We start from the raw sequence: 22,719 nt of genomic DNA on the forward strand, positions 1-22,719 counted from the left end.
GCTTGTTGTGCCACAGGGCTTCTGGTGCCCTGGCATGCAGCCTGAGTGTCTCAAGTACTCCATTTTCCATGACATCTTCATTTGCAGTGGCTCTGCTCACAGCGTGCATCAGGAGTTTCTCCCAGGAAGCCACCTAGCAGAAGAGGGCTCTGCACAGCCCAGAGCACCCCAAGACCCATGGCAGATGGGCAGTGGGGACTGTTGATTGCTTGCTTCTGTGGGACTCTGCCTTGCCAGGGGAAGTTTTGGAGATGTGGAGAGGATGGGGGGGTGGCAGCTTTTTGCCATCTATCCAGTTGGGGCGTCTGCAGCTCATTTCCCTGGTACTTCAGTGGGATTGGATGCCCTCTTTACAGAATGGAGTAGCTGCTGATACTTCCGTTTACAGCCGTGTAGGCCTTTCGGTATAATATCCTGTCCGCCCTGGGTTCCCAGCTGTTGACACAACACCTTAGCATGTGAACATGCATCTGTAGTTACAGTGAGCGCTTAGCATGTGAACATGTATCTATAAAGTTACAGTGAGCTCTTAGCATGTGAACATGTATCTATAAAGTTACAGTGAGCTCTTAGCATGTGAACATGTATCTGTAAAGTTACAGTGAGCTCTTAGCATGTGAACATGTATCTGTAAAGTTACAGTGAGCTCTTAGCATGTGAACATTTATCTGTAAAGTTACATTGAGCTCTTAGCATGTGAACATGCATCTGTAGTTACAGTGAGCGCTTAGCATGTGAACATGCATCTGTAAAGTTACAGTGAGCTCTTAGCATGTGTACATGCATCTGTAGTTACAGTGAGCGCTTAGCATGTGAACATGCATCTGTAAAGTTACAGTGAGCTCTTAGCATGTGAACATGCATCTGAGTTACAGTGAGCGCTTAGCATGTGAACATGTATTTGTAAAGTTACGGTGAGCTCATCTTTTTCTTTTTTAAAAACACAGTCTCATATAGTCCAGCCTGATCTCAAACTAATGTGTAGCTGAAGGTGGCTTTGACCTGATCTTGCAACCTTCCAGAACTCCCAAGCGAGTACACCACCATGCCAAGTTTTATGCAGTGGTGGGGATCAAACCCAGTGCTTCCTTCATGCATGCCGTGCAAGCACTCGGCCAACTGAGCTCCATCCCAGGCCTATTTAATAGGTCCATGGACATTCCACTTGAATCTTTTATATTGAAGTGATACTGTCCAGTGCATTCCTTCAGTTAGTCGTTGATTTATTTAGTGGTGGGTGGTTTTTTGTTTTTTCTGGGTTTTTGTTCATTTTGTTTTGTTTTACCTTTACTGCATAGTAAACGTACCGATCACTACAAAAGAAATGCCAAGTAGTGTTATGTGGCCCTGGAGCCGCGGACTGCTTCGAGGGAAGAGTCACACCGAATCAAGTACAAAAGAGGGAGAAGGTAGAGGACACCATGGGAACACGGCACAGGGATGCATAGCCGGAGAGGAGAGTGGCCTGATGGGGTGGTCAGCCCTGCTCAGCAGCTGGTGCTCCAGTTAGTGGGCGCAGCACGGACAGCAGCCTACAGTGAAGGGTGCTAGGTACTTGGTATGATGTGATTGAGACGCAGCATAGAACATGGGACTGAACAGCAGACAGATGGGAGGGGAAGAGAGAGAGCTCAAACAATGCATGGAGTCTCACTACTCACCAGTGTTCTACCGCTCTGCTATTTGTCTAGCTGAGAAGATCTTTAAATAGACTCAGAGCCCCTGATTTCTGTAGCTTCATGATTTGTCTTTGTAGCCCATGTCTTGTCCTGACTGTCCAGGAGGTACTGCTGATATGTAGCTGAGCCTCAGCCCTGCCCATGCATCTCGGTGAGATGCTGATTGGCTTAGCTCTGCCGTGGTGGGTGGGGTGGTGGGTGGGACCCCTTGTGGCTGTGCCTGGGGTCTCGGCAGTTTTCCCACTTAGTGTCCTATGTGTTAGGTACATACTGGTCCTTCAGTGTGTGCCAGGATATGAAAAGGGAAGGAAGATAGGGCAGTTATGCCACAGCTTTGGATAGCATTAGTCATATAAATAGGAAGATGAAAGTTCAGAGAAGTTGGCATTTCATACATATTTTTATAGCATTTTTGTTAGGAATACATGTTTCTGTTTTTTCCAATGGCAGTGAAGCTATTTAGATTTTCCATTGCTGGGTCAGTTTGGAGAATTTGTGTTTTATTTTACTAGGACATTGTTAGATTCCTATGGGCTTTCAAAATTTTTGTCATGTGGTTGCTTCAGGTATTCTTTTATGCTTATATTAACATAATAATGTTTTGAATATGTTCCTTTGTGTTTTCCTTCTATTTTGAAAACCTGTGTGGTCTTCTGTCTCTCTTGTTTTTCTGTGGGCTTGAGAAGAAGCAGTTTTTGTTTTTAAGTAGCTCTGACTTGCTTATCTTGTCCACTTCTGTTGCATCAATTCTGGGCCTCTCCTAGTACATCTTACCGTCATCTAAATTGGCCAGAGTAATGAGCACTCAGCTCCTGTCTATGACTCTAGAAGTTAGGTCAGTGGTTTGGAACTAGGTAGTAGGGCGGGGGTCTCTTCACAGAAGGTCTATAAATTGATACTAAGAAGCTAAAAATTAGTTTCCTGTATTACCTGTTGTGGATTCATGCAGCTCTGTACCAAACATTAAATGGGGTGTGTGCCCCCATGAGTGCTCTTGCAGAGGCCAGAGGAATACAGCCACTTCTTTCCTTTACAGCCCTCCTCCTCATTTGTTTGAGATCACTGAATCTGGAGCTTGCCATTCTGGCTGCACTGGCTGGCCAGTGAGTTCCTGGGATCCACCTGTTTCCATTTGCCAGTGCTGGGCCTACAGACTCTGAAAGCCGTGCCTGCTTTTGCATGGGTTTTCAGAGCGTCAGCTCGGGTCCTCCTGCTTTCACAGCAGACACTTACCAGTGAGGCACCTTCCTGGCCCCAATCATTATGCTTCTTAAGTTCAAATTTCATTGACTGTAAAAAGCTGTCATCTAAAGAACTGGTGGGCTCTGCAGAAGCCCAGCTCGCTGATCCCATGCATTTCACTAGAAGAGGGGAGAGCTTGTTTGCTTTTTTGCCTCTGTTGTCAAGCTCTTGGTTTCCAGGGACTGGCTTCATAAAAGTCTAAATTGTGTAGGAAATAACAGCACTCTACAGCAGCCTACAATCCTTTTAACAGTGGTAATTCTGGGTGGATTGAGAAGAGGCAGCCATTCCTCTGTCTTTCTGAGAACACAGGTCAGGATGTCCAGACATCTGATTGTGTTTTCTCCCCTCGTCTGTCATATCCTAGCATCCCTTATTTCCTCGGTTACATAATGACTCTGGGGTAACTAACATGAGGCCATACCCAGACTGAAAGCTTTTTTTAGTACTGAGGACAAAGCAAAGCAGCTGCTACCCCAGGAAAATATCTGCACTTCTCAAGGATACCCGTCTATTCATCTTGACTGCCAGGAGCTTTCCAGAAAGTTCTCACACTGTTTAGCTAATTGGGATTTTAATCTTGTCCAGTGGAACTGTAGTTTGATATTCTGCTTATGGGAAGGACAAGAGCTGTTTCTTTCTTGGGTCCATGAATAAGTCACCCAACCTGTCCTGAACTGGGAAAGTATGTGGTGCTAGCAATACTTTTTGTGTGGTTAAAGGCGAAGACAGGGCAGAGTAGATCTGGTCCCATTTCTGCCCATATGTTTCCATCTGTTACGGTGTTTGGTGCCTGGAGTAAATCCTGCATCCTGGGAGAGTTTCTCTACGAGCGATGGTCTTGGTGTTCTGTGAGAGTTCCAGTCAGCCTTGCACAACAGGATAGACAGGCACACCTAAGCATGCGAACAACGCAACATGCACACAGGAGTGTGAGAACATTGAGATGGGCAGAGGCAAGGGTGAGAGACGACGGAGAGCAGTCGGTAGGCCTGTGTTGTCCTGCACTGTTTCGGTCACAATTGACTGTTTTCTGTCTTTAAATTCAGGTGAAGGAAATGCTCATGGACAGGAGTCTTAACGAGCGCTACTGAAAAGGACAGAAGTGCGGGCAGTGTCCTTGCAACCACTGGAATCACCTCTGCCATGGCTTTGGAGAAACTATGTTTTGAGGATGTTGTTTGCCTTTGGTAAGAAAGAAACTTCAGGCAACTGGCTTTTGTGTCTGTCTGTGATAGCGCCGTATGATGACCTCGGAGGCAGGCTCACACTATCCTTGCTGATAACTGCTTCTTGCCTCTGTGGACATGAGTGACCCAAGGCCAGCACAGGTAGAGAAGCACAAGCTTGGCAGAGCTGTTTCCAAATTCAAGGACTCATCCAGAACCATGCAGTCTGATGATTATTTTGCTCGGAAATTTAAAGCCATCAATGGCAGCATGGGGCCTGCCACTTTAAACACCTCCAGTCCAAGTGAGGGCAGTGGAGGTGGCGGTGGGCCAGCCAACGGTACCCCAGCAGTGCCCAAGATGGGAGTGAGGGCCAGAGTGTCTGAGTGGCCTCCGAAAAAGGACTGCTCCAAGGACCTTGCTTGCAAGCCACTGTGGGAGAGCCGCTCTCAGTCCAGCTATGAGAGTGTTGCCTCCATCATCCAGAATGGCCAGAATGACCAGGGTGACAGGCAGCAAGAGGAGCAGCTGGACCTGGACTTCGTGGAGGCAAAGTACACCATTGGAGACATCTTTGTCCATTCTCCCCAGAGAGGACTCCACCCCATACGACAAAGGAGCAACAGCGACGTTACCATTAGCGACATCGACACTGAGGATGTCCTGGACCAACATGCAGTCAACCCCAACACCGGCGCAGCCCTGCACAGGGAATATGGGAGCACTTCGTCCATTGACAGGCAGGGTCTGTCTGGGGAGAATGTTTTCGCCATGCTCCGGGGGTACCGCGTGGAGAATTATGACCATAAGGTTACCAGCTCCTTTGGGTTTCCGGATTTCTTTCCCTGTAACACCGCCATCTCTCCCAGCCTCCACGCTGCAGCCCAGATCTCTAGAGGAGAGTTTGTGCGCATCTCGGGGTTGGACTACGTGGATAGTGGGCTCTTGATGGGAAGGGACAGAGACAAGCCCTTCAAGCGCAGGTTAAAATCAGAGTCAGTGGAAACATCACTCTTCCGAAAACTTCGGACAGTAAAGAGTGAACACGAGACCTTCAAGTTCACCTCTGACCTAGAAGAGGGCCGCCTTGACCGGGGCGTCCAGCCTTGGAGCTGCCAGAGGTGCTTTGCCCACTACGATGTGCAGAGTATCCTCTTCAACATCAACGAAGCCATGGCCACAAGAGCCAGCGTGGGGAAGAGAAAGAACATCACCACAGGGGCCTCGGCTGCATCTCAGACCCCAGTTACCGCAGGCCCAGCTGGAGGCTGTGAGTCCCCACTGGGCAGCAAGGAGGACCTCAACTCCAAAGAGAACCCGGATGCTGACGAGGGTGACGGGAAGAGCAACGACCTGGTCCTCAGCTGCCCTTACTTCCGGAATGAGACTGGCGGGGAGGGCGACAGGCGCATCGCGCTCTCCCGGGCCAACTCAGCCTCCTACAGCTCTGGGGAGAGCTGCTCCTTTGAATCATCCCTCAGCTCGCACTGTACCAACGCAGGCGTCTCTGTCTTGGAGGTGCCTCGGGAGAACCAGCCCATCCACAGGGAGAAGGTCAAGCGCTACATCATAGAGCATGTGGACCTTGGGGCCTACTACTACCGCAAGTTCTTCTACGGCAAAGGTAGGCACCTGGCTACCTTCGAGGGCTCCGGGACTCTTACCTCACATTGCTGTTACTTAAATTCCTTTCCAGGGCGACACATAAACAGCATTTGCTCACTACCCCCACCCCATGTCCCAAGGACAAACCAAGGTGCAGTTCTTCCCGCATTCACCCTGGGGAACCATTGGCTCTCTTAGGCTTACAGGGTGTAGGTGAGGGGTTGTGAGCAGGTGTATGGGGGGCCTTCCAGTAGCCATGTGGAAAGATCTGTGCCCAGCGTGGATGATTCCCGATGACTGCAGTGATGGAACCCTCTTCCCTAGCTCTTACCCTGTCCGTGTGCTCTAGCCCCTCTCTGAGACCAGGTGCATGCAGTTAGGGCAGAGTTAACACACAGCCGATGGGGAGCAGCGGCTGGGCAGTCAGATAAGGGTCCCATCGCCCTTCCTGCCAGCCCTTTTACAAAGACATCAGCAGTCAAGAGGCCCAGCTGTGATGATCTTTTGCAGGCCGGCATCACTGATCTGATGAAGACCGCAGTAGCTAGGCTCAGAGGACAGCCCTGTAAAACATACTACGGAGAAACTACCCAACACTTGAGGGAACAGTTTAAAAGGAGAAAGGATTTCTTTGGGCGTAGTTTCAGAGTCCAGCCCACAGTCAAGAGTCCTCCTGTTCTCAGGGTGGACGTGGGGGCATGCTGTACAGAGAATTTCTTCATTACACAGTGGACAAAAAGGAGGGAGGGAGGGACTGGGGACCAGGTATCATTTGCAGTGATGCAGCCCCAGGGACCTATGCTTCCAGGTCAGTTGGCCTCCTGAAGTTTCTGGGGACCGCCCAAGCAGCACCACCAGCTGCGGTTGCTTTGCTTAACACATCATCTGTGGAAGTCATATTGGGATCATATCAGGACTGTGTCTTCAGGGCCTGCCACGAGCTTCCTGCATTAGAGCATCTTTCTCAGGGTTCCAGGGCCATGGCCCACTGGGCTTGGGTTGTCCTTGGTCAGGAACTGTCCACTGCAGCCTGTTAGGAGCCCCAACATCTGGGTGTGTTGATTCGTAATCCCACCAGGGGCATGCTTCTTCCTCCTCTGATGTCAGGCTTCATGTAGATTTTGCCCATCTTGCTAAACGTCCTGTGGTATATCTGCCCGTGTTTTCTTCTACATAGCTCCTAGCACTGTGGAGACTGGATAATCGTGTAGGGTTTTCCTGCCGTTCTTTGTTCTTGTCTTGTTGATTGGATGTGTCAAAGCCCTACTGAAAGAATTTATGGTTTAATCAGATGTGCCTGGTTCTGAAAATGGGATTACCTGGGCAGAGAAAAAAAGTTCCTTCTGGTGGTATTGCAAAAGTCTTTAATATAGTATAAAAGAAATTATTTTCCCTTTGGTTTGTCTGAAGTGTCTTCTCCATGGGTCTTAGTTACATGTACACCCCTGTCCCCATTCTCTACTCTTTCTTCTGTGAGTGCAGTGCTTGTCACAGGAAAGGCCTGGAACCTCTGAACTATGTTTCGGTCTGTTAGCTGTCACTCTCACTGCCCTGCCCATCCCTGGGGACCCAGTTATTAGACATGTAGATAACTGGTCTCCAGGAAGAAGTCAATTGCTTTTGGCTTTCAAAATGAGACCACGGAGGAGCAGCCTTCCTCAACAAGGCTGTAGTTATAGCTGAAAGCAGGCATTTGAATTAATCTAGATTTGTTACACTCCATAGTCCGTAAGTCGCTCAGCATCTGGGCAGCTGAGTGCTGGAGAATTTAGGACATCAGGATTCTATGGTCCTGTTGTGCAAACGCTTATAGCTTCCCACTCAAACTGTGTTTCACATCCAAAGTATGTGCGAGGGGAGCCGTTGCCACCACTGGACTTAGCAGAGGCCTCAGGGTCTGTCCCAGGAGGTGGCTTCTGGTCTGGTCCGTGCTCATCTGTCACTTGTTTGGAAGACCTCTGCAGTGGCTTACTTCCTCTGCCCTTTCTGGAGAGCATTGGGCATGACACTCTCAGAGTATTTAGGTCAGTACACGAAATAAATTAATAAGCTCCCGGAAATAATTTGCATGTACACACCCTAGAGTGAATGGTGAGGGGATCCAGCTGTGCTAGCTGGCAGTGCCAGGATCTTGGCTTCATCTCTGATTAGGGGCTTAGCTGAGGACATAGGAAGTAGTTGGAAAACCAAGTTCTAGACTGTTCAGTAAAGCCAGCAGAATGAGGGAATGTGCGCAGGCCCTGAGGTCCCCTGCTCCCATGACTGTCTCCTGAGAAAAAGCCTGGTGAATCCCAGGCTGAGGACGATGTGACCTCAAGAGAAAGCTGCAGGGCTTCAGTGCAAAGGGGACTCCTGCTTCCTCAGGACTTAGCTCCTTGCCTGTGACCCAGTGTGAGATAAAATTGTCAGCAAGAGTGTCTGCATGGAGTTATTAGGGACCAGACATTGGTGACCAGAGTCCTGAGGGCTCAGTTGTACAGACTAGCCTAACCCCAAAGCCATAGTCACTGGACAAGGCAGAGCAGGGTGCTCCTACAAGCTCACCAGCAATTGGATGGCACTGGGCTTGGAAGCAGCCCCACCAGGACAGGCTGAGGCTGGGCTCCACAAACATCTGCTCCACAAACACCTCCCTCCCTTCAAGGCTCTCCTCTGTGGCTCGCAGGGCACCTATTGACAACCTCTAAAGCACCTCCTGTTTTCTTCTTTGTTCCTTGTGAAACTCTCGGTACTGTGGGTTGTCTGATGTGTGGACTTTGTAAGTGCTGGGCCGTGATGTGCAGAGGTGGCTCCTGATGCCAGGATGTGTCTCAGAACAGTCAGTAAAGGATGTTTCGGTGACTTTGATAAACAAAGCCAACAGCATGACCTGTCCAAACAAGACATCCTCCTAAGAGTTTGAAGGGAAACGGGAAATGGCTGTAAGCATGGCTAGAGCAATAGCACCCCTCTCTCTGCTGTAGCAGCAATAGCACCCCTCTCTCTGGTGAGGACCGGGAGGAAAAGTCGGGGCCTTGCTGCACACTGTCACTGTCCTCCCGCTGGGGCTTTTCCTTGGTAGCCCAGGCCACTTGAAGAGTCCTGCAAACATCCCAGATTTAGCTCTTGACACTCGTGGACTCCTGTGCAGCAGCGTCTTCAGGGTGTGTTTCCGGTGGATGGAGCTGACAGCCATGAGGCCATGCTCTCCCTCTGTCTCCCTTAGCGTCTTTCCTGTTGCCAGGCTGAATCTCCTGAGTCCATCATGGATGAGAAGTCAGGGCAGCAGGAGCTTGAAGCAGCTGCCACATCATACCCACAGTCAGGGAACAGAGGGAGGAATTCAAGCCAATAGCCAGCTTGTTCTCCATTCTCTCCAGACCAGGACTCCTGTCTGGGGAATGGCCCCACTCTCAATTAAGATGGACCTTCCTGTATCGATTAACGTAATGAAGGTGGTCCCCGACAGGCATGCCCAAAGTCCCATCTTCCAAGTAATTCTACATTTTTGTGAAGTTGACAACACCAGCCTTGATACTCTCCTTCCCTTGCGCTCTCCTCTCCCACCTCACTTTCTCTTCCTTATTTCTTCCCTCCCTCCTTTATGAAATGGCACCTGACAGGACATGTTTGATTTCTTCCTGTCTTATCAGCTTCCTGTAGGGGTGGAGGCCACTTGGAAGGGTTTCGGAGTGCCATGAGGCTCCTGTTGTGATGGCAGGGGCACTACCCAAGTGAAGCTGCCCCAGGGCACCCTCACATCCTTCTGCATCCTTCTGATTTGTCACCTCTCACTGCTGCTCCACCCGGTTCTTTGTGATCGCTCCCCTTCTCCAGCGCCAGCTAGCTTCCTCTGCAGCATGAAGAGTTTAGTCTGGGCCGGAGCTGGGGCCATTTGTCCAACACCTGCCTACCGTATACAAGACCCTAAGTTCACTAGCCCATACTGACCAAAGCAAAAGCAAACACAGGAAACCTACACTAGCCCTCTCTTCTGTCACTGCACTATCTGACTACGTGGAGATGATGGGCCTCAGGAACTGCCCCTTTGACCTAAGGCTCAAGTGCCGTCCATTGTCTACGGCTTGGAAGTCCACACTTGATAACCAAGGATTGCGGATGGGACAGGTGGGGACACTCATGGGTTCTTACCCCACCTAGCTTTATCTTTAAGTGAGCTAGTGATTCAGGGACGTCCTGTAAAGGGCTTAGAGCAGTGCCTGTCACCCAGCCTGGTCCCTCATGCATTTCTTACGTAAGTGTGTGAGAATTTCCTCTCTTGAAAGAGGCCATTGTCCCAGCCACAGGCAGGCACAGCCTTAAAGGGCACTACTTTGTTCTGATGGTGAAGAGATGAGGAGAGAAGCAGGAGGGGGCAGGAATGGGGCTAGGAGTGTGTCTGGTGACACCTGCCACCTGGTTCCAGACACGCTACTCCAGTGTCACTAGGTGCAGGGCTGGGGTGGAGGGGTTCTTATGAATCCTCTGAACTCGATGCTGAATGATTCACTACTGTGTCTCCTTTGAATTCCATGCCTCCTGCCTCTTCTTCCAGTTTTATAGTCAGTGACTGAAGCAACAGGGAGTTGGACACTTAGATTCACATGGGCAGAGACACATGACACCTAACAATATGTGTGTTTCTAAGACCCATGTTCCTCCCTGAGAGGACACCATGGGCAGGCTCTGCATAGCCTCTCTCCCTGGCCCCATCGAGTCCAGGAGCTCCTAGCAGGAGGAACTACCCAGCTGTACTTGGGACTCTGGCACCAGAGGACATTTCCACGCACTTTTTCTCTGCTGCGGCAGTGAGGGCCGTGAGGGTGCAGGGAGTCGGTTTAAGAACTTGCAAAGGGGGCTGGAGAGATGGCTCAGAGGTTAAGAGCACTGACTGCTCTTCCAAAGGTCCTGAGTTCAATTCCCAGCAACCACATGGTGGCTCACAACCATCTATAATGAGGTCTGGTGCCCTCTGCTGGCCTGCAGGCATACACACAGAATACTGTATGAATAATAAATAAATAAATAAATAAATATTTAAAAAAAAAATGAAAAAAAAAAAAAAAAGAACTTGCAAAGGCCTCTTCCCACTGGACCTCAGCAGGTCTCAGGTCAGCCTTGGGGAAACAGGAAGGAGATGCTGCTGTCTCTGTGAGCCTTGCTTGGCGGCCCAAGTGGAGAGCTGGGGACACTAGCAAGGCCTCTTGGGTGTGCTTAGGTCCAGGCTTAGTGCCCCTCCTGGCTGAGAACGCTCAGAAGCCCGCAGCCCGGATCTCGGGTTTCCTCAAAGGTGCCCTCCTCCTCTTGAGAACTTGTTGCTGAAAGCTACAGTGAGCAAAGGCGGTTGGGACAGCCCTTCAGCTCCTAATCTTCTCTACATTTTTCTCTGCTCCCCTCCCTGTCTCTCCCCTCCCCTTCTGCCCTCTCCCATGATCCCCATGCTCCCAATTTACTCAGGAGATCTTGTCTTTTTCTACTTCCCATGTCTATTACATCCATGTATGTCTCTCTTAGGGTCCTCATTCTTGTCTAGGTTCTCTGGAATTGTGATTTATAGGCTGGTTTTCTTTCCTTTATGTCTAAAAAAAACCACTTATGAGTGAGTACATGTGATAATTTTCTTTCTGGATCTGGGTTACCTCACTCAATATGTTTTCTAGATCCATCCATTTGCTTGCAAATTTCAAGATGCCATTATTTTTTTTCTGCTGTGTAATACTCCATTGTGTAAATGTACCACATTTTCCTTATCCATTCTTCAGTCGAGGGGCATTTAAGTTGTTTCCAGGTTCTGGCTATGACAAACAATGCTGCTATGAACATAGTTGAGCATATGTCCTTGTGGCATGATTGAGCATCCTTTGCATATATACCCAAAAGTGGTATTGGTGGATCTTGAGGAAGGTTGTTTCCTAATTTTCTGAGAAATCACCACACTGACATCCAAAGGGGCTGTACCAGCTGCACACCCACCAGCAATGCAGGAATGTTCCATTTACCCCACATCCTCTTCAGCATAAGTTGTCATCAGTGTTTTTGATCTTGGCCATTCTTACAGGTGTAAGATGGAATCTCAGAGTTGTTTTGATTTGCATTTCTCTGACGACTAAGGATGTTGATCAGCTCCTAGTCTTATCTGTGCCTATGACATACTGTTGTATGTGTATGTTGGCGGGACTACCATTGGTCTCAATGCTGTGCTGGCTCCCCCTTGTCACTTGTTTGGTTTTTAGCACATGTATGTATGTGTGTGTTTGCAGGTGCATGGTTATACATCTGTGTTTGTGCATGTGCACGTTTGCCTATGCCTTCGGAGGCCTGAGGTTGACATCTTCACCCTTCCTTTAGAGACAGGGTCTCCAAGTTGAAAGCAGTACTTACTAATGTCATTCATCTGACTAGCCAGCTTGCTGTATAGAGGCTCCGCCCCATCTCTGCCTCTTCCGACTGAATCAGGGATTGCATTTCAGTGGAACTCAGTAATCTAGTCTTCATGCGTTTTGTTTATGGTAATGCATTTTATGGACTGAGCCATCTCCGCAGCCCGTGGCTTCGTTTTGCCTCTTATGTGAAGTTATCCTCCGAAGCTGTTTATGGAAGTGCTGTTGCCAGGTGGTTTCCATTCTAATGTTCGCAGCAGACCATTTTATACAGCCTCACTTAGCCCTGCCCTTTCAGCCCCATCTGAAACATGGCTCCTCATTTGTTTTGTATGATTATTTCCCTCCAGTGCTGTGGGTTTTCCAAGCTCAGTAACAATACTTTAGTTAATCTGGGTAGGAGACGTGTGGCAGCACCAATACTTCAGTTTTCCTGCATGGAGACACGTTGACAAAGCAGACAGCCTTTGCAGGACATAGGTTCCTCAGGGCTGACGGAGACTTCCCGTGGTCTGCTGAGGTGGGGTCTTCACCCACCCATCTGTCCCACTGCTGTTGTATTGTGTCCCCTGCTCCTAGAGCACAGCGGTGGACAGTGACTGGAAATGCAGGCGTGCAGCTGCATAGAGGGTAGGGTGCTATACAATCTGTCTTAGGAGTTTTGGAGAGTCACCAGCTATGGCATGTCACCTCAGTCAGCAGCATGCAGAAACAGAGTGACCAGCTAGTTGTTGAAAGGCAGAGACCTGGTGAGCTGAATTACAGGAGACAGTCCTCTCTGCATGGGCTGAGCCTGCTGCATTACAGGAGACAGTCCTCTGCATGGGACTGAACCTGCTGCATTACAGTAGACAGTCCTCTCTGCATGGGACTGAACCTGCTGCATTACAGGAGACAGTCCTCTCTGCATGGGCTGAGCCTGCTGCATTACAGGAGACAGTCCTCTCTGCATGGGCTGAGCCTACTGCATTACAGGAGACAGTCCTCTCTGCATGGGCTGAGCCTGCTGCATTACAGGAGACAGTCCTCTGCATGGGCTGCGCCTGTGGCATCTATGGCTTGCAGTGTCCCTTACCACTGAGTACCACAACCTAGCAAAACCGCTCTCACCTGTCTTTTCAGGGTGCCTATCCTTCCCTGCTCAGCTCCTTGGTGACTTGCTAATTAATCTCCACAGCAGAGTCTACACACAGCCTTGAGCTGGGGTCCCGGGGCACCCCAGTCCTTTTTCTTTGTTGGAGTTAAGAATTTTCCCCTTTCCTCGATGGAATATTCAGGGTACACCCCCAAGGTGCTGCGATTCTTGTTTCCCACTCTGCAATCTTGTTAACCATTTTTTTTTTATCATGTTCTGATATATTTGAGTGATGTGTAGATTTTCATTGAACTTATCAACAGCCTTCTCACAGGTCCATCCTGCCAAGGAAGGATTTCATTTGATTCGCTCTCGAAACAATTTTATGGAAATCATCAGCTCATTGGTTCGGAAATAAGGCCAAAGGGGGTGGGGGCTGAATGCACACAGCTGAGAGGAACTTGCTCAAAGCCGCTCCAGAGTGGCAGGGCTTCTCAGGATGAAATTCTCAGGTCTTTCCTGAAAGGGAATCAGGATGTCCTTTGAAAGCCTTGCCTTTGTTTCCTCTGGGGAAGTGGGGGAGGGAGCATAGGCTGTGTTCACATCTTCATGGTCTGTGGGCATGCTCTATATAAGAGCTAGGCAGCATGTTCTCAAATCCGGGGAAACATGTTAATTTCTTTAGAAACATATGCAGGCATCCTGCAGCTCTCTTGCTGAAACCAAAGGCACTGTGAGGTTCCTAGCAAAGACTGGTGGGGCATAACCGCTATGCGGTCTGCAGGTCAGTCATGCTGCCTGTGGACCATGGGAACCTCACTTCTGCACGTCAGTTCAGAAACACCCACGTGTGAGTGAGCCAGAGCCAGAAATGGAAGCAAGATGTGGCTGCGGCACAGGTCAGAAAGAGCTGTCAGGAGGGACGGACTCCTCTTTATTCTCTTGTTCCCTAGTTTGTGTCCTTGTCATCTTTAGGGAAAGAGCTAATCGTTTCTTCAGTTTTTCAAAGTATAACTTCAGATTCAGTGGAGGATTATGTGCCACTGTGCCCCTAAAAAGACTGAGCACAACCGACTCTTCCCAGGGGGTCACCTGAGAGCATACCAGTGGAAACTCAGATCTAAAGTCTATGGCAGCCTGTTCGGAAACAGAAGTTTGAGAATTTGAAATATATATATGTTTATGGCAGATATATGTATATATGCATACATATATGTATGTATTTGTGTATATATACCTATACACACATGGTGTGTGTGTGTGTGTGTGTGTGTGTGTGTGTGTGTGTGTGTGTGTGATGGATTCTAAAACACCACAAACCTGGGATCAAATCTGAAGAAAGGGAAGTGACCGCCACAGAGAGCTACAGAGTATTGCCAAAAACTGTAGAGCCCAAATCCGTAGGGCAGTGAGCTGCAGCTTGGACAGTTCTGTGCTGACGCATGTGTGCTATACCGAGGGTTAGTGCAGCGCCCTGGACCCCTTTTCACCAGTGCGTCCTCAGGAGTAACAAGAACCACTGAGCAAACAGTTCACTTCCTGTTACTGATCTTAAACTCCTGCTTCAAGTCACAGACCTGCTCAGCTTCTTCAACCCTGACGTGTGTTTGGTGACACTGGAGTTAAGGCTATGACCATTATCTTGCTTGGTGTCAGCACATACTATATCCCATATACAGGCTTTTTCCATTCTGAAACTGACTCACCTTCTCACCAAACGTAGCCTTCTTGCTGCTTCTGGCTCTGCCTGGTCCCAGAAGGACAGAATACCTGTGCTACACTAGTCTGCTTCCCCAGTCAGAAGGACAGAATACCTGTGCTACACTAGTCTGCTTCCCCAGTCAGAAGGACAGAATACCTGTGCTACACTAGTCTGCTTCCCCAGTCAGAAGGACAGAATACCTGTGCTACACTAGTCTGCTTCTCCAGTCAGAAGGACAGAATACCTGTGCTACACTAGTCTGCTTCCCCAGTCAGTATAAAAAGAGTGGCTTTTATATCAAAGCCAATCGGGGCAATGTTGAATGGAGTGGATCAGGTGCTTTGACTTCAGAGCTCTCCAGCAGTTCTCAGAGCACCGAACCGCAGCTTGCAGAGCCTTGCAGAGTTTGCAGGCTTCCCGAACTCAAAAACCAAGAGTTGGGAAAGATTGGCAGAAGCCTAGAAGGTGACATCCAGAGGGAATAAATGGCAGCTTTGGGGTGTGGGCCCTCGTGACCCTGAGAGCGAAGAGCAGAGAGGTAGTGAGTGAGGCAGCAGGACCGGACAGCATGTCCAGATAGGGAACAGGAAGGGTGCTCTGTGCGTCAGGATCATGGTGCAGCCTAGTGGCGCTCCCCTGGGGACGTACGTGAACCAATGCTGTGGCGTCGCTCTCCCCCCTGACTCTGCTCCTTTGAATCCCAGAGCACCAGAACTACTTTGGAATAGATGAAAACCTTGGCCCTGTGGCAGTCAGCATCCGGAGGGAGAAGGTGGAAGATCCCAAGGAGAAAGAAGGGTCCCAGTTCAACTACAGGGTGGCCTTCAGGACCAGTGAGGTGAGAGGCTGCTGTGGAGTCCACCCTCATTGCCACTTTGTTAAACTTTGGAAAACCTAATTTTCTTGTCAGTCATCTAACGCTTAAGGACTCTGAGAGGGGTTATGTGATTTTTATCCTGAGTGAGTACTTGGAAGCCCATCCTGGATCTTAGGTAGTTGTAATCTTACTGCCAACTTACCTATAGGATGGTAAAGATGGCAGGTTCTCAGACTGAGACATGAGGATGAATGTGAGCTGCATAGTTAGTACCAGAATTTGGAAATGCATTTAAAACCAAATGCAGGAGATGAAGCGACCTGCAGTGGGTCTGACAGGCACCTATAACCAATCTGGCTACATGTCCATCCAGCCCACGCCATGGCAGAGCAGCTTGTTGTGTCTGCCTGGTCTCATACAAGTAAGATTCGAGATCACTAGACACATGGTCCAGCTAGGCCTGAGTCCTCTGTCCCACACAATCAGAGTGGGCCCCATTTGGCAGACCATCCAGAATGTACCAGATAACCACGTTAGGTCAGACAAAAAAAAAAAAAAAGGCTTTTCTGATTTCCTTTGTTTCTGTAAGCACGGTGACCCTGTATGTCTCAGCTGATATATGCAGGTGTCCTGGTTTCCTGGGCTCAGTGCTGACTATGTCCATATGGGGTAAGTCTGTTCCTCGAGTGTCAGCTTTGAAGACCTGTGCAGACTAAAGTTTAAGATAATAATGTAAATAATTGATGAAGCCAGTTGTCTTGATGTCTGTCACACTCATCACCTTCCCTGAGGTCTGTGGACAGCATGGCTCGTGCAGGCCACAGGCTTTATGAGTGCACAGAGAACATTCATTATACATGCCAGGTGTCCCTGTGGCCACATTCACTTGGACCACACGGCAGTGGCTGTTCCCTATCAGGACAGCTCGGAATGGTGACCCAGGTGTTGCTGTGAAGACATCATGACCAAAGCAACATCAAGGAAAACATTTATTGGGATTCATGGTTACTAAGGGTTAGAGTCATGATCATCATGGTAGGGATGGGGCAGCTAGCAGGCGAGCAAGCATGGCACTGTAAGAGCAGCTAAGAGCTCATATCCTGATCTACAAGCAGGAGGCAGAGAGCTAACAGAATGGCATGGGCTTTTGAAACCTCAAAGCCAACTCCCAGTGATGCACCTATTCCAACATGGTCACACCTCCTAATCCTTCCCAAACAGTTCCACCAGCCAGGCACCAAGCATTCAAATATGTGTGCCTATGGGGACCATTCTCATTCAGAACACTAGGCTTCCAAGCAGTAGAACAAAACATGAGACTGGGTCCTGTGGTCCCATCTCAGCCACCCACATGCACCCCCAGGAGTGCTCGGCATAGATATTAATCAGAAGACAAGAAAGGAGAAGGGGATAAACAGAAATGCAGAGACTGGAGGAGGGGGATATACTCTGTGGGCCTATCCTGGGTCCCTCCTCAGTAGCCTTCCCATGGGGTTTCAGGACTTCAGGTCAATTGTTTGTGTTGCTCGGCCTTATGGCCTTGTTTCCTTCATTCTTAGGTTCTCCTCTGTTTGTCTGATCTGTTTGCCCCTCCTGTTCTTCTGTAGCGTTGTTGATGAAAGGAATGTTGATTTGGTTCAGTCGGAGTGTCTCGCTTCCTTGCTAAACTGTTAGACCCCTTGTGAGTAACCAGCACCAGGTACTAACTGGAGTCTCATTTGTCCCAGCTCACAACGCTGAGAGGAGCGATCCTAGAAGATGCTGTCCCCTCCACAGCCCGACATGGAACTGCCCGGGGTCTGCCCCTCAAGGAAGTCCTGGAGTATGTTATCCCAGAGCTGAGCATCCAGTGCCTGCGGCAGGCAGCCAGCTCCCCCAAAGTCCCGGAGCAGCTGCTCAAGCTGGATGAACAAGGGGTACGTAGAGTGTATGGCCAGAAAGCTCATGCAAACCTGAACTGCGTGGGATACACACATGCATGGGGGCACACACCCGCCAGCTCGCCTTTCTCTAAAGATATGGTCTTACTGTATCTTTGGCTGGTCTTGAACTCAGAATCCTCCTGCCTCAGGCTCCCAGGTAGCCAAAATTATAGACATCAGCTCCTACACCAGGCTCTCATGTTCTTTCTTTGAGACCATTTATTGCAAATGTCTCCAAGTAAAGCGTATGACCCCAAGACCAATCTAGAAAATCCCATAGAGGGTCCATTTTCCCCAAACAATGTGGTTCTGCTTTTCAGGAGCAGAGTGGCAAAACCACATGGTAACTGTGGTCTGCTATGTCCTCACCGAGTAAGGCAGATGGTTGTGAGGTCATAAGCCAGGCAGGTCCAGAAGCCATGCCTGGCCTTTTCAGACCTTGGGTGAACACCATCTTAGAATTGGACGTCAGCAAACTGATATTGGAGGCAGGGCTCCATGGCTTTGTCTTCCAGTTTGGCCATGTTGAGATGGCTGTGTGTTGTGATGATGTTTGGACCTGAGTGCCAGCTGAACTTTCAGCTCTGGCAACTCCTCCTGTGTCCCGGAAGTCAAGGACTGTTGAGAAAAGAGGCTGTTTATTTTACTCCTACCAGAGATGTATTTTACTGTCACTCTGCCAATTCTGCCCTCTTACTCCAGGCACTGCTGTTCTGTTTATTTTCCTGAAAGCAAATCTGCCTTTGAGGGCACTAGCACAACAAAAAGCTCAGACATTTAACTGCTGATTAACCTTGCCGTGGCTCCTCTTGCTTGGGTTCTGTAGCCCTTGTGCTTCCCTCTGATTGGCTCCTGGCCATCTCTCTTCCCTTCAGGACACAGTCAGGTGAGGAGAGTGTAGCTTGTTCATTTTTTTTGCTGGATTTGGTAAGATGTTTCAAGCAAGGAGACAGAGCACTGTGAAAAGCTGAAAAGCAGTTACAATGCGGGGCCTTGGGGTTTTGACACATTGTCTTTATAAACTTACCTCCCAGCTTCTATAATGCCATTTTTTCCATTTTTAAAAGTGTATATGCATGCATGTGTGCACACGCCAGTACCTGAGAAAGCCAAAGAGTGTCAGAAACCCTGGGGCTGGGATCGTGAGCAGTTGTGAGCCATCCCACGTGGGTGCTGGGAGTTTAGATTCTCTGAAAGAACAGCAGACACTCATAACCAGTGAGCCATCTCTCCAACTCCCACTTCCTTTTTGTTCTTTAAAGATTTTTTTTTATTTTTATGTATGTGAATGTATGCACACCAGAAGAGGGCATCAGATTCCCTAAAACTGGAGTTAGAGGTGGTTCTGAGCCATCATGTAGGTACTGGGAATTGAAGCTGGATCCTCTACAGAGCAAGTGCTCTTAACTACTGAGCCATCTTTACTACATACATTGCCTTTTTCTCTTCTTAAAGATGTTCTGATTTATACATTAGGGAATCCATAGGTTGGCCTCTAAGAAGAGTTACCTAAAGAATGGCCAAGATCAAAAACACTGATGACGATTTATGCTGGAGAGGATGTGGGGTAAAGGGAACACTCCTCCATTGCTGGTGGAAGTGCAATCTGGTACAGCCCCTTTGGATGTCAGTATGGCGATTTCTCGGAAAATTAGAAAACAGTCTATCTACCTCAAGACCCAGCAATACCACTTTTGGGTACATACCCAAAGGACGCTCAGTCATACCACAAGGACATGTGCTCAGCTATGTCTGTAGCAGCGTCGTCGGTGTACGAGGAGGAGGAAAAGTGAAATGCCATTTGACATTTTTTTAGTTTTCTAAAAGAGGCCAGGTGACAGTAGGTCACTTCCCGATTAGCATTAGATTGCTGCAATCTTGTAGTAAATGGAAGCATTTCTTTCTCAGTTCCATCATGCTGGAGAACAGATGACTGAGGTGAAGAGTGGTGACCACCCATGAGCGTAGCCCTGTTCCTGGCCGTGCTGTGTGTGTCCCTCTATCTACAGGATCTGGATTCTGATTCTGTCATTACATTTCCCAAAGGTCTTGGTCCATGCAATGCAGGTCTAGTGGTTGGAAATACCATTCCCATTTAGTTTGGATTTAGACGCATTTTGGGTTTTCTTGGATGCATGGAAGACAGTGAAATCGACAGCATAGTGTTGAGCAGGGAGCTGCACCCTTGGCCTGCATAAAGACCCAAGGAGTGCCGGGAGTCCACCAGGTGTAGGGAGTCAGGGAGTGCACACAAGCCCACGGGGGGCTTGGCTCAGCCAGCTTGAAACCACACCTGTGGGGTCACAGCCATGCAAGTGATGGCCTGTTCTAGAGTTGACTGGTGGGCGCTGCAGTTGAGATTTTCTGGCCATGGTAGGGTGAGTACAGAGTACATGTTTGGAACTTTTTGACGTCACTCTGGCCTCGCTAAGGTCAACCACCTCGTCCCTAAAGCTCTGAAGATCTAAGCCATCTCCAAGCAACTCAGAGTCTGCTGCTATTCGTAAAGAACAACAAAGTTTTGTCAAATTGAGTTTGTTGATTTTTTTCCCCTTTGAGGGAAGAAAATCCCATTTGACCCCAGTAAAAAATAAGCCCTTAATACCAGGTGCTCAGTAGCAGCTACTTAACCTCTGGAAGCCACAGTCCAGGCCAAAGCCATTGTGGTCTGTGTGATGAGGAGCTTGTGGCTCCACACTCCACACCCACCCATCAAAAGACAGTGAAGCTTCCGCAGCCTGCTGAGGTCACCCAGGAATCACCACTCTCTCTCACCGTGAATACTGAAGTGGCTGAGACTGTTACTGTGTTCTGGCTCTAAGAACTGCTTGTCATTCTGCCTCGCTTTGCTGCTAGAGTCGGCTGTGGGGTTCAGTTAGAGGCTGAGTTTCCCATCTCAGTTCCAAAGGCCAACCCGCCGTGGAGCCACATCTGCAGAGCTGGTGACGTCGGAAGGTCAGTCTCTCAGGCTTCGCTGCTGCTGGAGGACCAAGGCCTCTGCTGCCAGGACCGAGAAGCTGATCTTTGGGGGCTGGGAGAAGCAAGTGCTGAAGTTGGAATTAGTTTCTTTCTGGTTCTGGAGGAAATCAGCGGCTTCCACTTTGACACGGTACTGACTGTGACGTAGGATTGTGGCAGGAACTGTTCAATCACTGCCACAGCTCTTTCTGGAGTCTCGTGTCTGTGGCCAATGTTTTCTTTTCAAAACAGTCAAAATGTGAGAAATGACTGTAATTGTACAACCAAACGTACTTTGGTGGAAACAAAACATTTTCTATGCGTGCACACGTATTGCAGTTCTCGCTGGAATTCTTCCCTTACCAGACCTTAATTTGATTTGATTTCTCTCCTCTCAGCCAACATTTTCCCATGAATGTTCAAATAAATTACAGAAAAAAAAAAAAAAACAAAAGAGCCGGAGAAGAGAAAATTTTTCTAAGTCCATGGCCTTCCCCTTTCCTGAACTTGGGAGATACCCCTAATTCTGCTGTGAAGTGTGTTAGATGAGGCATTCACACAGTTGCAGTTTTCGCTTTGTGTCTGCACAGGGTTGCCCACTCTTTCTCAAACCCCACACGGCGCTGGCCACAGACAGTGTTTCTTAGGGTTTCAGTCTTCTCTAGCTGTATCCTGGGGTTTCTGGACTTGGTTCCTGTTTATAACATCTTGCACAATGAGAGTCGCTTTTGGGACTTTCTCCAGCTTGCTTTCCTGGGAACCAGATCCCAGGCTTCCGCAGCTTTAACTTGGCTAGAAGCGAGCAGGTCTGGCCTGGCTGCCAAGTTCATCATGTTTCCTCTCATTTTAGCTGAGCTTTCAGCACAAAATCGGGATCCTGTACTGCAGAGCCGGGCAGAGCACAGAAGAGGAGATGTATAACAACGAGACGGCAGGGCCAGCCTTCGAGGAGTTCCTGGACCTCCTCGGCCAGAGGGTGCGGCTGAAGGGCTTCAGCAAGTACCGCGCGCAGCTGGACAATAAGAGTAAGCACCTCTGCGAGTTGGAGTTACGGTGTTTGTGCGCACGTGTGTGCAAATAGCCTGTGTAGCTTGTGATTGTGTATGTGTGAGTTTCTGTGGTTTTGTGAGTGTATGTTTATGTGCGTGTATATGTGAGTGGCCTGTGTATTTATATGTGTGTTTGTGTGTGTTTATATACATTTAAAAACAACAGATGACTAGCTTTACAATCAACAATTCAGACACCACCATTTCTTGTTTAAAATATTTATATATGGTGTATGTGTATGTACATGTTTGTGTACATTGTGCAGAGTACATGCAGGTTCATGTAGACACCAGAGGTCAGTGTCAGTCAGTGCCCTCTTGCATTGTTTTCCACCTTATGCCCTTTAATTTTTATTTCTCATGTGTGACGACTCTGAACGCACAACACCATGATGGGCGTGTGGAGGTAGATCATAGCACGCACAGCACCATGATGGGCTGGGGAGGTAGATCATAGCACGCACAGCACCGTGATGGCTGTGTGGAGGTAGATCATAGCACGCACAAAACCATGATGGGCTGGGGAGGTAGATCATAGCACGCACAAAACCATGATGGGCTGGGGAGGTAGATCATAGCACGCACAGCACCGTGATGGGCATGTGGAGGTAGATCATAGCACACACAGCACCGTGATGGGCTGGGGAGGTAGATCATAGCACGCACAGCACCGTGATGGGCGTGTGGAGGTAGATCATAGCACGCACAACACCATGATGGGCTGGGGAGGTAGATCATAGCACGTACAGCACCGTGATGGGTGTGTGGAGGTAGATCATAGCACGCACAACACCATGATGGGCTGGGGAGGTAGATCATAGCATGCACAGCACCGTGATGGGCTGGGGAGGTAGATCATAGAATCGACTTTGAGCAGTCGATTTCCTCTTCCCATGTTGTTGAGGCAGGCTGTCTCATTTTTTATACTACCTAAAGTACTCCAGGCTCTCTGATCCCAGTGTATGAGGGCAGTTCTGTTACCACCTCCTATCTTGCCATAGAAAGGCTGGGATTACGGGTGCATCAACCCCGTATCCTTCTGGTTGGTCTGTGTGGGTTCCAGTCTTGGATTTTCTAGTTTGTTTGGCAGTAGCTGTCACCTGCTGGGCCATCTCACCAGATACAGGAGTTTTCACTGGACC

The 22,719-nt window shown here is 48.9% G+C and overlaps 1 protein-coding gene across 3 annotated transcripts in view; it reads left to right on the forward strand.

Moving 5' to 3' along the window:
* Sipa1l2 (signal induced proliferation associated 1 like 2) overlaps positions 1-22,719 on the forward strand; it is a 166,594-nt gene that overhangs the window by 82,579 nt on the left and 61,296 nt on the right. For all 3 annotated transcript variants that reach the window (XM_041649909.1, XM_041649908.1, XM_041649910.1), the window contains exons 3-6: positions 3,971-5,714; positions 15,536-15,669; positions 17,376-17,564; positions 21,379-21,553. In XM_041649909.1, coding sequence (XP_041505843.1) covers positions 4,229-5,714; positions 15,536-15,669; positions 17,376-17,564; positions 21,379-21,553 — 1,984 coding nt within the window. In that variant the 5' untranslated portion in view covers positions 3,971-4,228. The remainder of the gene's footprint in view (positions 1-3,970; positions 5,715-15,535; positions 15,670-17,375; positions 17,565-21,378; positions 21,554-22,719) is intronic.

The sequence above is a fragment of the Microtus oregoni genome, unplaced genomic scaffold (genome assembly GCF_018167655.1).
Source record: "Microtus oregoni isolate MIOR12 unplaced genomic scaffold, Mior012 000004F_ref0000308, whole genome shotgun sequence".
NCBI classification, from domain to species: domain Eukaryota; kingdom Metazoa; phylum Chordata; class Mammalia; order Rodentia; family Cricetidae; genus Microtus; species Microtus oregoni.